Source organism: Peromyscus eremicus, chromosome 4, assembly GCF_949786415.1.
Source record: "Peromyscus eremicus chromosome 4, PerEre_H2_v1, whole genome shotgun sequence".
Classification (NCBI taxonomy): Eukaryota; Metazoa; Chordata; class Mammalia; order Rodentia; family Cricetidae; genus Peromyscus; species Peromyscus eremicus.
The window spans coordinates 55,185,014-55,199,630 of NC_081419.1; the positions used below are offsets into that span (position 1 = coordinate 55,185,014).

The window sequence follows — 14,617 nt, forward strand, 5'->3', positions numbered from 1 at the left end:
AGTGAGGGCTTGTGAGATTTTGAAGAGGAGAGTGATGATTAAGAGCCATGATGAAAATGTGGATGGCTTGCGAGTGACATGATGCAAGAGTGACTTTCACACCGGCAGGAAGAAGTCATCACCTGTTCCTGAGTGAGGTGCATTTGATCTTGTATGGCAATTTCTTCTTGAACTCCCACGGCTGTCTCTAGTTTTGTGGACTTGGCGGTGGCAACCACCACCATGGATGCAGCAATTTTCTCCATTTCCTGTCTTATCTGATTGTGTAAAGTAAAATACAGATTTGAGTTTCAAGGGGCATAAAGGAAATGGTGAGATGGGTAGGCCCCACTCAGAATGCTGAAGGCCTAGTGATGAGGTAGAAGATGTCACATCTCCCATTCGGAATACTGAAGGCCTAGTGATGAGGTAGAAGATGTCACATCTCCCATTCAGAGGTCTAAACGTGTTTTCCTGAGGCATGAACTTTTCCTACCAAGCTGTCCCTGAATAAACTGTGCCAGGACTGAGAAGGTGACATCTTTGGGCTATGTTGATATATTAGGAATGGCTGCTGCTGATTGGCTGAAAAACACAGCTGGCCAAGCTCATCAATCTGCAATGTTACAGTGGCCATAGGGATGCCTCTGTTCCAAATATTGCCTCGCATGATTCCTGGGTCCCTAGAGGGCTCTTTTATCCTGAGGACAAGGTGAGTGAAGCCTGGGCAGCTGACTCTGGTTAGCTCTTTAGAAGATGATGTTCTCAAATGGACTTTAAAAAAAGTAGCTCTTAGAGCAGCCAAAAGCTTTGGGGAGAGCATGGGTCAAAGAACTTGTAATAAAAGCCCCTGTCCCTTAAAACTTGGTGACAAAGGGGAGAAAAGTAGACTTCAATGACATCATATATTCTATGTGTTTACTTCAGTGTTTATCATCTAGGAATTATGGGTACTCTCTTCTTTAACATCCAACATTTCCCTTGCTGCTTAGAGTGCTTGGGGCTCAGGTGTGTGCATGTGTGTGTCAGCAGGAGCACACAGGCGTGTGCCTCACAGCTGCATGAAGGCTGAATGTCCTAATCTGATTGACCAGGGCTTGGGTTATATGTCCCAAACGGATGTGCTAGTACTAGGGGGCAGCAGTGAGGTGTACCTTCTGTTCATGAATGATCTCTTAGAATGTTCAAGGATGTACCCCCCCCCCCAAACTCTTCAAGTAGAGTTTACACAAACTGATCATGTGGGCACAAAACAGTGCATAGTATTTCCACCACGGACAAGTTTTAACACTAGACACAGGCAAACAGTAGGAAGAAAAGGGAGCTGAGATTCTGGTCTGAAGTTCTGGGTATAAGTGTGAGGTACATGCAGCTGGTTGGAAATGCGCCATTTGTAAACATCAGAAAGCCAGACTTACTGTTTCTTGAGTTATTTGCTTTTGCTCTTGTTTTGTAGTAATTTCTCCAGTAATTCGAGTTTCTTGCTCTTTGGCTTTAGTTGCGGAGATCACTACCTTGGGTACAAACGCTTTTTCAGTTTCTTTTCTTATCTGAAATCAATGATTAAAAACAGAATCTTATTGTTTCCCAGTCTTCAATGGGGCTATCACCATATTAGATGCAACAAAGTAGGAATTTGAAGGAGTGAAATGCTTTTCCTGGAGATATCATTAATTGAACCATTATACCTTAATTAATATGAACACATTTGTTCTCTCTCTGAATCCTATACATAAGTCTCTTTAGAGGAAAGGGAATGTTGGATACAAGGCTGCTTGTTTTACAACAGTTGTAATCTACCTGAACAAGATTTGTGCCTTCCATAGATGGTTATAGGCAATTTAATTAGGTGCTAATTTTGTTGTCTGAAGATAATATTAGAGCTCAGAATATTACTTTAGAAGTCCCAAGAAGTCATTTGCCTGGTTCTTTATTTTACTATGAGAATCCAAGAATAATTTACAGTCTGCCTTTCTATGCTATTTGGTTTTATACTTTTTTGAAATATGATAATGGTTTTGAATATCAAGGCTTGTCTAAAATTGAGACACAATGGGACGGTACATTTGGCATCTAGCTCTGGCGAAGTGTTGCTCAAATCCTGAGCCACAGAGGATGTTAGGCTTCCATCTGATGTCCAAAGAGTGAGTCCTTCCCATCCTCAGGTATCTCATCACTGAAACTCATGACCACAGGGTGAAAAGGGATTTGAAAATTTATCCTCTCAACCCTCCTGCAGACAATTGGCTCCACTAGCCAACAGCCCTATCAACAGGCCTTCTCCTGTCTGTCTCCAAATGCTTCTAATTCAATCTCTGACCGTTTGACCTGCTATGATCACGCCGTGCATCTCATGTGAAACCCATGCCCAAGGCTCAGGAAGCAGTGTTAAGCTTTTAAATTGTCATATTCAGATTTCCCATCCATCTTCCCCTGGTCCTACCACAGCACCTATTTCATCTGTTTGGTTTTAACTCTGCTTGTTCCCTATACACAGCCACATAGTAAACCTATACTTGGTGTAGATGATTATAAAAAAAAGTTAGATGACACAGACCTTCATCTGATTTCCAATATGAATGCTCAGTGACTCTAAGGGACATTGGTCTCAAGTGCTCAGGGGTAGACATATATGACCCTAGGATGTATTTTGTGTGAAACCAGACACACAGCCTTGGAATTAACTTGTTTCACAGTAAAAATTCTATTGTCTGTATTGACACAATGGTGCATTGCAAAATCAAAGCTCATCTTCACCTGCTCATGAGTTATGTGCGTCTGCTCTCTTTTTGCTGTAATCACTTCTCTGGTTCTTGATTTTAACTCTTGTTCCTTGGCTTTATCTGCGGCAACTACAACCTTGGTGACTGCCGTCTTTTCCGCCTCTTTTCTCACCTGATTTTCATGAAAGAAAGACAGGAAACATTTCAGTACACATCACTCAGAAGCTTCCGCTAATCCATCAGGACTATGGTGTAACCATCAACCCGCAGGGCCGGGAGGAAAGCTAGAGGGCTGTTAGACTATAACACAATATGAGGCAGGATGTGAGCCTCTATTTATATTTCTTTCTAGCCGTGAATCAAATGTCACATTTGTTTTGAGGAAAGTAAAAGCCAAGGTCCTTTGAGGGAAGCTTGGAGAAATCTATGTCTGCCCTGAAGTAGTAGTTTCCACGCCTAGCTTAGGTGGGAACTGAACTCAGACCTTGACCTGCCTTTTATTCATGTCTGCCAGCCTCCAGCAGTCCCTGGATGTCTTGAAAACAGTAGTTAACTTTCGCTTGCCTCACATAGCCCAGGTATTTCTTTTGACCCGGTCTGCTCCTGTGATATTTACAGCTTAAACACATTTGATATTTCTGGCCACCTTTTCCTCTGGAAGCTCTGAAAGCCTGGGCCATGCTGGGCGGCCTGCTGCCTTCTGGGCAGCCTGCTGCCTTCAGCAGGATTTGGTTCAGCAAGGGATTTGAATGTCCAACTACTGAAAGCAGAATGGAGCCGGGTGCGCTCGAGCGCCCCCTGGCGGGCCTGTGCGTACCTGTTCTTGAGCAGGTTGGATGTGCACAGCAGTCGTGGTTGTCCTCTGAGCAGTTTGCTCTACAGCACTGATAACTGGTTCTCTCACTCTGGCCATGTCAACAGCAGCAACAACGGTCGCAACAGCTGCGCTCTTGTCGGTCTCTTGTTTCACCTGTGTTATCAAGCAACAAACACAATGCTTTTAAAACAGCGGCTCTCAACCTTCCTGGTGCCGCCGTTCCTCATGTTGTGGTGACCCACGCGAGACCCTAAAATTACTGCCATTGCTACTTCATAACTGCCATTTTGCTGCTGTTACGAATCGCGATCCAAATAATTTTGAGATAGAGGTTTGCCAAAGGGAGCCGTGGCCCGCAGGTTGAGAACCGCTGTTTTAAAATGCCACACCTGGAAGAAAGTTCGGGAAAACCGAACTACCAGGAGAAACAAAATCTGTTCACACATAATTGCCCATTACTGCCCAGAAAGATGAAGTCTGCATCATTAAAATCCCTACTTTATGCAAATCTCACAGATGAGTCTTTGGCTCAATTAAAAGATGTCTTTGTAAAGCATGACAACCAAACTTGACCTTCCACATTGGTTATAGTTTCAGGGTCCCAGGCATCTCCTCTCTAGCCTATCCGGACTGTTCCATGCATGTAATCGGGTCAGAGGAACCAGGGGGTGAAATCGGGAAAGCAGAGAGTTCTGACCGTACCTCTTTAGCCCCAGTAGCAACAGCCCCAGCTGTGACCGAAGAGCTGGCTGACACACTGGCGCCTGCCGCTCCACTGATGGTCACTTGCTCCTGGACACCGTATCTCCCTTCCCATCGCTCTTCTCTTCTGATCTGGGTAGAGCTTGTCATTGTAGTCTCTCTCATCTCCGCCTCAGTGGAGGAGGCCACATAGCCCTCTTGCTTCCAAGGCGGAGGCACCTCGGGGCCTGTGGCCGCCACGGTTGTCTGAGTCTTGCGGATGAGCAGTGGCGACTTCACAGATCTGATAGGGGAAGTGGAGATCCTCCCTGCCGGGGACACGGACCTGGAAACCGAATGGCAGAGGTCAGAGCACTGGCACAAGGCACTCCAGCAGACATGATGGCATTTGGAGGATGGGATGAACCTCTGGCAGGGTGTTAAATGTGTGCCTCCACAGCCTGTCTTGGAGGGTACACACTGCACCGGAAAGTAATTTGTTTTAAATCTCAATAAGCCCCATGCTTATCTGCTGTAACCCCAGAAGGGAATCAGACTTAAATCTAAGTAAGCTAAAGATCTGTGTGCCCCGTCTCACCTTCTGACATTAGGAAAAAATAAAAATAAAAACAAGGCAGTAAACAGAGCTTCCTTAAACCACTGCCATAGAAAGGACAGTGTGTGCCCAGCTCCAGCTAGGGACGGGAGAATGTATGACGGGTATTATATGGTTTTGGTAACTGAATACTTGAGCCACTCTTGGCCAAACAAGCCATGTTTCCCCCTCCCTCTGTCCTCCCCCTCTTTGTCCCTTTCTTCCCGTATCTCCCGCAGTCTTAACCACATCAATATCTTGTGATTCCCATGCCAGATAGAAGCTGTCTTGCTGAGCCTTGCACAGTCGTTTTGGGAACTGGCTGTGCTAGGCAGCGAGGGATTGCTGTTCCAGCCAAAAGTGTTTGTGGGTAACTCTTTTTAATTCCCTGAGTTTATTTCCATCCTCACCTTCATATTGCCACACTGAGAGCTCCTTTACGTAATATTAAATTTATCTTGTAAATCAGCTACTTTATAAACCTTTGTATTAAATTGATAAATTATCTTTTTCCAAAATAGTTATCACTGTTCGCTTTTGTATATATCTGAAGTGAAATTATCATCTGTCACAGGGGATGGGCATTAAATCCTAACAGTGATGGGACAAAAAGCCAGCCTGTTACCACCAGCAATCTAGGTACAGAGCAGCTATGTGAAGATAATTTTTTTTTCCAAAGTTAATTACCAAGTCATTTGTTTTGGATTTACCTCTTGGTGGCAGTATTGCTTCACAAATTCTGCACACAGGGCCATGATTATAAATGTATCCTGGCACTTGCATAAGATATTTAGTTTACATCAATCATAAATAAAACAATTCTCCCAATTAAGCTGAAGGTCCGGGGATATTTTCTCTAAAATATAGAACAACTTTGCAGAATATTACATCAACCCATTTCATGAAGAAACATTTAATTATTTTCTTGTAAAAGGCTGTGCGTGTGAGAAAAAACAATTTGTATTTTAGTAAAGAATTGTCATCAAGCTGTAGGGAGGTCTAACAAGTATGGATCTATGGTGAAAAGAAATTGCCTTGGAAGTATAACAAAGACTGGGCTAGAATGGTGTGGGGTCCACATCAATTGAAGGAAAGCAAAGGACAGGAGCTTCCTAGTCTGGACTTGCTTGGTTCTTGCTGTTCCTAGCACAGTGGGTTTAATTCAAAAAGAGCTTGAGACATGATTAGCATGACGGGAGTGATTAACAGCAGGCTTCAGGTAAGCCCATAACTGCGAAAATCAATGTAATTTGAGCCATTACCGGAAAGTGCTTATTTCTGCACTTACAATAAAAAAAAAAAATCACTTGTTCACAGCTAGCTACAATGCACCTCATCCAGTAAAATGTGTTTGCTTTATCTACAACAAAAATCAAAATTAAGCCATGGGACATTTTAGGAAGGAGTCTATCTGGGATAACCATTATTTTCTTCACAAGCTGGCATTTATATTTTGTAATTATTTTAAAGCAAATTTTGCAGACTAACTAGCTGGATCCCTACTAATAAACTCTCAGAAGGCTAAGATGGCCACTGTGTTCCAGGGGGGGTCAGGAAATGTCTGTAATTCTAAATGACCCTCAGGCTTGAATTTAAAATAGAGGAAGGCTGTTATCTCTCAGAGATTACATTTGGCCTGTGTTGTGAGTGATTTCATGGTACGCAAACCTGTAGACAGCTGAGATTAAACTCATAAAAAAATGATGGATATCTTTTTTAACTGAGCTTTTTTGTAAGTTTTCCTGTTAGTTCTGGCGAAAGATCTTCAATTATTTTTAAATGGCCAAAATAAAACTTAGAAGATACTTACCATGTTATAATATGTTTATTGGAAAGTCACATCATTCCCTACACTTTAAAGTTTGTTCTGCATGATTTCTCTTCCTTTAGAAGTTAATTGGTGGAGCTCTTAAATGCATCTGGCAGTTTGCATTTTCTGTATTTCCTGTTCTTTCTTGTAAGTCCCTCCTCTTAACTTTCCCTCTAGAGCTGCCTGCGTTTTGATGCTCTCCAAGGTCTTGTTCAGTGTAACCCTAGCTGACTGTTTCTAGACTGGCGTGGTTCACAAGGGAGCTAGTTGGTACTCTTTATGATACTTACCGGCAGCAACAATGAGCATCTTTAGAAAGGAGCACGTCATTTTTTTTCTCATATAGTTGTACTATTTAGTCTAACAATGATCTTGCCTTTTCGCCATAGAGATGTTTTAGTTTTTATTATGGGTATGAAAACCTATTTTTAAAAGCTCTCCCCATAAACATTTCTTCTAGCCTTTAACTTCTAGCACATGCTTATTTATTTATTTGTGTGCATGTGTGCGTGTGCATTTGTGTGTGTGTCAGGGGTGGGTACAAGCATGCCGTAGTGGTGGTTAGAAGGCAGCTTCTGGAGTTCAATATCTTCTGTCTGCCAATGTGGTCCCAAGGATTGAACTCAGGTGGTGCAGGTGGGTGGTGAGTCCCTTTGCACACCAAACCATCTTGCGGGCTCCCCTTTAATTTTTTAATTTAACATTGTAATCAAAATGCCACTTATTTTGTAAATGATATGAGGTAGAAGCCTGGATTTGCTTTCTTCCTAACAGATGGCTAGTTAGAACAGTCTTATTTGTGAAGTAAAATATCCTTCACCTTGATTAAAAAAACGAATTCCCTGTATATGTCAATCCATTTCTGTACCGGCTAGTCTGTGTCCTGGATGTGGTGTTCTAGTCACGCCTCCTTTTCACTGCTGGGCATCAAACACAGGTCCTCACACATGCCAAACAAGCATTCTTCCATGAGGCTGTACCTTAAACCCACCAACCATGTTATTTTGATAGTAGTAACTTTACAGTGAATTTGGATTTTTTTTTAGGTCAAATATCTCATTATTCCACTTTAGTTTTCTTAGCAAGGGTTTGATCTTGTGTTTTGTTTTTTTTTTTACTTCATTTGAATTGATTAAAATATACTTTGTGTGTGTGTGTGTGTGTGTGTGTTCAAATTTTGTAGTGTTTTCAGCTCATCATATCGAAAGCCTCATTATAGACTAACTTGCAGAGTTTCAATGGCTGTGGGTAAATTTGTGTTTGATTGTATAATTTCTGAACACTGATGATAACGCTCGCCTCATAAGATTCCTACATTTTAGCTAAGAGTAGAAATCTACTTTACTTTTTAGATAAAATAACAAACATACGGAAAATATTTAGAAGGTTTTGCTTATTATTTGAGAGTATGAGCATCTGAATAATGATTTTCTGTTTTCAAGGGATACCTTCAACTAATGAGTTCATTGATTCTTACAAAACACTTCAAATCATTCTGGCTGCGAGTCTCTTTATTTTACAGAGGGTACAACTAGGACCTTGGGAAAGCCTCTTAACTTCTTTAGCGCTAGTTTCTTACCAAACTATTGGGAATCATGTTTCTTCAGGGTCGTGAATATTTAATGAGATAACATATGAAGAGTTTGACACCGAGGTGGTGAACCTTATGTTGTAGTGATTCTTATAACTAGTTCCCTGTAAATCAAACTGTAAGCCAGTAGTCTGGGTGATTGGCTTTGGATAGATTTAACTCTAAGTTCTGCATAATTCTTACCTCCCCTTGTTATATTTTGCCTCCAAAAGCGTGTGTTTGTTGAATAGACTGAAAATAAGAATTCAGAACCTGAGTTTATGAACGTCTTCAATTAAACCACAGAAGGAGAGAACGGTAAAGTCTACATTCCAGGACTTGGTCTACTTTTTCATATGCTGCTCTTGTGATTGTGTAATACTTATTATTATTATTATTTTTTAAAATACATGAGTAACACAATCTTCTGAGAGAAGGTTTACCTGACCGGAGATGGGGTCGGTGCCCGCACATGTCTGACTGGCGAGGGGGAGTGTCTTATTGGTGATGGGGACTGCTGTCGGGCCAGCTGTGTCTTGGCAGCAATAGAAGGTGGTGTTGGAGACCTTGACTTTGGTTTAGGGGGTATCCTGGGGGGTGTTTTATGCGGCAGCTGTCCACTGGCACCATCTATGACCATCTCAACTGTTGCAATTGATCTGGCATCAAAGTGGGCTTCAATTTTCTGAAAATGACGAAAACAGTGGTCATGGTGAGTGAGAAAAGCCAGGGAAGCAACAACCTGTACGGCCTGGGGGCTGTTGTAGAGGAAAATTACCTTTTCAATCCGGGTTTGTCTTGTTTCTGAAATCTGAGCAGTCGAAACGATTGTCTTCGTCTTTTTAGCAGGTACTACGTCTTCACCTGTGGAAATGCAAAGATGTTTGGGAGGGAAAACCATGCTTCTTAGCACAACTTCCTGTGTATGATAGAAGGGGAGCTGTAGCAAGCCGTGGCTTTCATGTGAATATAAATTAGATTTAAAAATAGAAAACATGTATTAGAAAGTAATTTCCTTAGATTACTTATTTAAATATCCCATTGTTTGCCAACAACATGCAGATGTACATCACTTAATTGATATGTGCTCTGTTTCTCATCCTGGGTAAATAAGTGCAGTGGGCTTCAACACTGAACTCTTGCCTAGAACCCCAGAGACCTTCTTCTGCGCGAGGTGAAAAGGCAGCTTTGATCTGAGCTCCTGCTCAGACCCTCGGGGCTGCTGTCTGGGGGAGCCAGGTGGATTTCTGGCCCCACAGGCCCCCCCTCCTAGCCCTGTTCTCCTTCTTAGCCTCTGTCACTCACCTTGAACCAGCAATTCTGCGGTGGAAGTAGCTCTTCCAACGCTGTTGGTGGCATTTACGGAATAGGTCCCGGAGTCTTCAGGATATGCTTCTGCAATCAGTAAGCTGTAGAGGTCGCCTTCTTGAGAAATTTGGAAATCAAGGGAGCTCTGGATTTCGGCTCCGTCCCGGTAGAACTTCACCACAGGTGTAGGGATTCCAGTCACTCTTACTTGGAGCCGCACTTGGCTCCCTTGTCTCACAGTCATGCTCTGCAGCCGCTGAGCGAAGTTGGGTGGTGCTGTCTCCGCTGCCACGGGCAGAGACAAAAATCAGGCCCAGGAGTCAGGGTGCCCCCAACACGGTATTTTTAAACAGTCATAGCTCTGAGTCCCAAAGCAGGGATTGACTCACCAATCCAGCGTCCTTGACTGTCCTTGAACCCCAGCTCCCCCAAGCGAGTGATAGCGAGAATGCAGCAGAAACAGAAGGCCTCCCTGCTTGTATTTAATTGCTTTGCTGACCTTAGCAGTTCTAGGCTACTACATTTAGTTTTTAAATTTTTTAATTCATGTATATGTGCACGTGAATGAGGTTATGTGTACCATATGTGTGCAGGTGCCCACAGAGGCCAGAAGAGGATGTCAGATACCCTAGAACTGGAGTTACAGGCAGTTATGAACCAGCATGTGGGTACTGGGAGCCATGCCTTGGTCCTCTGTAAGAGCAGAAAGCCTCATAACCAATAAACTAGCTCTTTAGCACTTAATATTTGACCAAAAAGTCTAGATGTTGCTGCACTGTTCTAGACCTTTCTGGCACTTCAATGCTTGAATCCTGCCTTTTGCCAACATGCTAAGGTAGTTTTGTATACTACTGAAACTGCACTGACGTGAATTTCAGTGTTTGGTAAAATGAGTGCACCCATGACTTAGTAAATCATTGAAGTTTAATTTAATTTTAAAAATTCCTTCTATAAGATCGATAGTAAAAGGACCAAAATATTTACTTGCTTTAAAAATGTTAGCCCCAACAGTGGTGGGCTTTCGTGTCAACTGTGCTACAGAAAGAAAGAAGTCTTTCTTGGTTAAATTATATTAAAATAAAAATTTTTTCTTTTTCTTTCTCTCTTTTTTTTTTTAGTTGTTTGTCAATTTCAGACATTTTACAATAAATCTTAGTTGTTTTTAACCTCCTATTCCCTTCTCCCATTTCCTCTGTCTTTCACTACAGGCCTTCTTCCCAACAAGCCCCTCCCACTTACATGTCTCTGTTTGTGAGGGACCCACTGAATTTGATTAGGGTCTCTGGCCCAAGCCTGGGTGGGAGGTTATGTAACGAACCAGAGCATCTTGCCAGTCTCTATACCACTGGAGAAAGGGATGCCTTTTCCTCCAACTACCATTAAGCGCCAGTACTCCCCCAGGGAAGGGTGTGACTGTACATGCATTCCAGCATCCATGATAGAATGCAGGGGTGAAGTGATGTGCTTCTAAGTTACCGTATTCCTTCTGGTTCTGAATTTTCTGAGCGCACATTAGAGCTCCTCCCTAAGCAATCTGCTGTGCTTTCTATTTAGGTCATTTGTGACCATGGAATTAGACATCAGGGACAAACGTAAGAGTTCATACAAGACACGGGTATGTAAGAAACAGAATAACTCTTGTTCTTATTGTTTCTTTATCATATTAAGTACTGAAGGATGGGCAAAATCTACTAAGGCCCTTGGAAATGACTTTATGGGAAAGTGGCGTCATGTACTTGAATAACAAGCATTTGCTCTTTTCTGAGTAGGTTTGCTGTGTAGTATTTTCAGTGCTAACTTGTGGACCACCTTCATCAGAATTGTGGCAATGCCTGTTAAAGTGGAAATTCCCAGTGATTTCTGGAATATTCACTCTTCCTGTTCCCCATTGATAAGGCTCTAAACTCTCATCTACCTGCTGAGGAACATGATCTTTAGTGTTTCTTCAATATACTTGGAGTGTGTGATATGTACAGAGACATTGTCTCCCATCTGCTTTATGATTCACCCTCAAAGAGGACTAAATTGCACAACCCACTCAATCATGTGCATCCATCCCACAGCTCCTTCTCCAGTTTGGGGGCTGCCTCTCTAGTGGGCATAGCTCTCTGGACTCCCTCTGTCCTGGCTGAGGACAGGCTGGTCCCTACCTGTCACAAGAAGCTCAGCAGTACTGGTTGCTTGTCCAGATCCATTGGTGGCTCTCAGGGAGTATCGTCCACTGTTGGCTTTAGTCACGGCGGGGATCATCAATCTAGCGCGGCCATCGCTAAAAGAGATCTGCACGCCGGGCAGAGTGGAAGTTGAAATCACCTGGCCATCCCGAAACCAGCTCACCTCAGGAACTGGGGAACCTGGAAGGCAAGCAGTCATATTTATGTTGGAATGGACACGGTCCAGTGCTCTGTCCTTTCCCATCATTGCAAGGCTTTGCACTAGCCTGTCCAAGCTAGCCGGAGTGGAACCCCATTTAGTGATAGTGGCAGCATGACAGTCACATGATGGAAATGTACAATTGCAGAGCATTGGGAAGGCCTGGCAGTTGATATTTATTTTATGGAGTTGGGGTTTGAGATGATTGAAGCATCATCATTTCTCCAAGGTCTCTCAGCCATCACCGGCACAAAGAGGGGTAGCACTTTCATCGTCTACCCTCTAGTCGGGGCTCCATCTGATGCAAGTTAGTAGACATTATTAAAATACTGAGAGGGGGTTCTGAAGCATAGAAGCCGCAAAAGCTTTGAAAAGTGACCATTGTCATCTCTGAAAACATGAGGCCTAGGGGCAGCATTGCCGTCTTGCAGCTCTGCCTCAGGGGCCATGCTTGCCTCCCTCCTCTACGGTTTTGGGGACACTGTTTAGAATGTCCTTGCAAATGTCACTGCAGCAAAAATGCCCTCACTTGGACAGGCTGTTCCTCATGTTAACTCCAGAGCCAAACCCAGTCTTCCAAAACAGCATGTCAGGTTGGAGCAGGAAGAGGAAAGCCAGATTCTCTTCACTTCCTGTGAAGAACCATATCACTGGTTTCATGTTTTATTAAAGTCTAGTGTGTTTGGAGGTTGGAAGGCTACTGCAGGGAATGTTTACTTTGCATCAGATGTAAATGCTTGTGACTGTGCTCCTTGATGATAATAGAATGTTCACTGCATTGTCCTTGCATGAGCCAACCTCCCATTATAGGAGAGTGAAGAGTTTATTAGACTAATTTGTGGGTGTCAAACATGGTCTGTGATGTATTTGTAAGAACTTAAAGGCACATAATTAGAAGGAATGTGAAGTTATGAAGATGCCAGCTCCCACTACTGCACCAAGAGGCAAATTCCCACAGACTTCATGTGTGTTCTGCTCAGTTTAGAAGTTACAGAGGATTTGAAGAAAAATAAGTTAGGTATTTGAGAGTTCATCATGCAAAAGGAGAATTGAATTGAGTTCCATCAATAGCAAATGAGTGATGTTATGATATTTTTGCAAAGTGTTAGACAGTTATGTAAGACTCATACATAATACAAACAAGGAAATGAAAAGGAAACTTCAGTTTATATCTTTATTGCAAGCCATACATAAAAACAAAAACAAACAACAATAAAAAAAAAAAACAAAGAAAAAAAACGAATTCACCACAGGGATGCATTGAATGATGAACTAGTCCTAGTTCTCATTTAATAATATAATCTTACATGACCAGTTATGGCACTCTAGAAGGGGACAGATTAATTAAATTGTTTTGAAATTATTTACAATATAGTTTATAGACAGCTCTCCCTCACTTGCCGCAAATCATTCACAGTCTTAGAATCATCCCTAAACCAAGTGATGAAGAGACAAAAAAGAACTGGGTGAAATTTCTTTTAAATAAAATTCTAGGGAAAATGTTTGTACCCTTTGAATATAGAGACTGATAGGACAGACAGTATTATGCTTTGCCATTAATTGCAAAAGGGAGGTCTTTAATTTACTAGAATAATTTAATAAAGATGAAGAACCCAGTAAAATAATTATCTTGAGTAGTCACTATGCATGCACCGACGGAAAGTTGGATGAAATGTTTTGTTTTGTTTTTTTCTATATAAAACAACTGAATTGAGGCTCAGACTACCTGCCCAGAAGTTCTGTCACTGAACTCCACAGCACAAGGGTTCTTGTCTGTCATGTTGGCTCTGCAAGCTGAACCCAAATATAGAATGACCAAATTTGGTCCTACTTAGTTGCTAGATTCTGACAGCAAATTTTAATCTAATGCTAATTATTTTTGCTTTGTGGAATTATAAATATGAATAAAACATTTTCTAGTCATTATATTGTCAGCATCCTGTGAACGGTATGCCCTTAAAATGACCTTTCCATGGTGTGGTGCCAATTTTACATAGTAAAAGCAGAGTTTAAACTTGGTTTCAAGGCCTACAAAAAAAAAGAGTTAGTGTACTGGAGGAGGCAGGTGGTACAGATAAAGCGTACATATGGGCTTACCACTAACGTGAGCCTCAAAGGTTGCGGTACTACCCTCCAGTACCACAACGCTTTGTAACGGCTGCGTGAACGTCGGTGCTTGAGTAGTCATCTTTTTAGGCACTCTGAAAAGCAAAAGCAAAACCAGTGAAAATGGGGCTCCTCAGGCCTTCTCAGCAGCTACTTGGTGGAGACAATTCATGTATTTCTCCAAATGGATTTCCCTTGGCATATATGGCCCTAGAGCCATAGGAAGCTTACACTGTTGACCTTTGAGGGGAAGAGGGGTTGGGGTTGGTGGGAGGGAAGCCAAGCTGAGCAATGAGCACCCCCTAGTGGTCAAAGCAGGAACATTCAGTTCTACCACAAGTGGAAAATCAGGTTGGGAGAAAGTGGAAGGGAAAAACCAAACTGTGACCAATGAACCTTCACATCAACACAGCATGTAAGAGACAAGACATAAAAACAGTCTCTTCCCTGAGCAATTCTCACCACTGTGCCGATGTTTCATAAGATAACTTTGCTTTAGGCTCGGTCTCATTACTTAAAATCACCACTCAAATGAAAAAAAAATCACTCTGCAAGCCTTTCACTAATTGGAAAAGTGTTGGCAAGTATTTTCATATCCATAAGCTTTTTTATTTTTCAACAGTATAGCAGGCTTTCAATGTCCTAGCATTTCTGT

General features: G+C 42.3%; 1 protein-coding gene across 1 annotated transcript in view; it reads right to left on the reverse strand.

Annotated features, from left to right (window-relative positions):
* Ttn (titin) overlaps nt 1-14,044 on the reverse strand; it is a 272,282-nt gene extending 258,238 nt beyond the window's left edge. Inside the window, 10 exon segments of the mRNA XM_059260758.1 lie at nt 123-257; nt 1,398-1,529; nt 2,737-2,874; nt 3,520-3,672; nt 4,222-4,546; nt 8,619-8,860; nt 8,954-9,039; nt 9,481-9,768; nt 11,634-11,837; nt 13,954-14,044. Of these exon segments, the coding sequence (XP_059116741.1) occupies nt 123-257; nt 1,398-1,529; nt 2,737-2,874; nt 3,520-3,672; nt 4,222-4,546; nt 8,619-8,860; nt 8,954-9,039; nt 9,481-9,768; nt 11,634-11,837; nt 13,954-14,044 (1,794 nt within the window).
* Nucleotides 14,045-14,617: the final 573 nt, after the last annotated feature.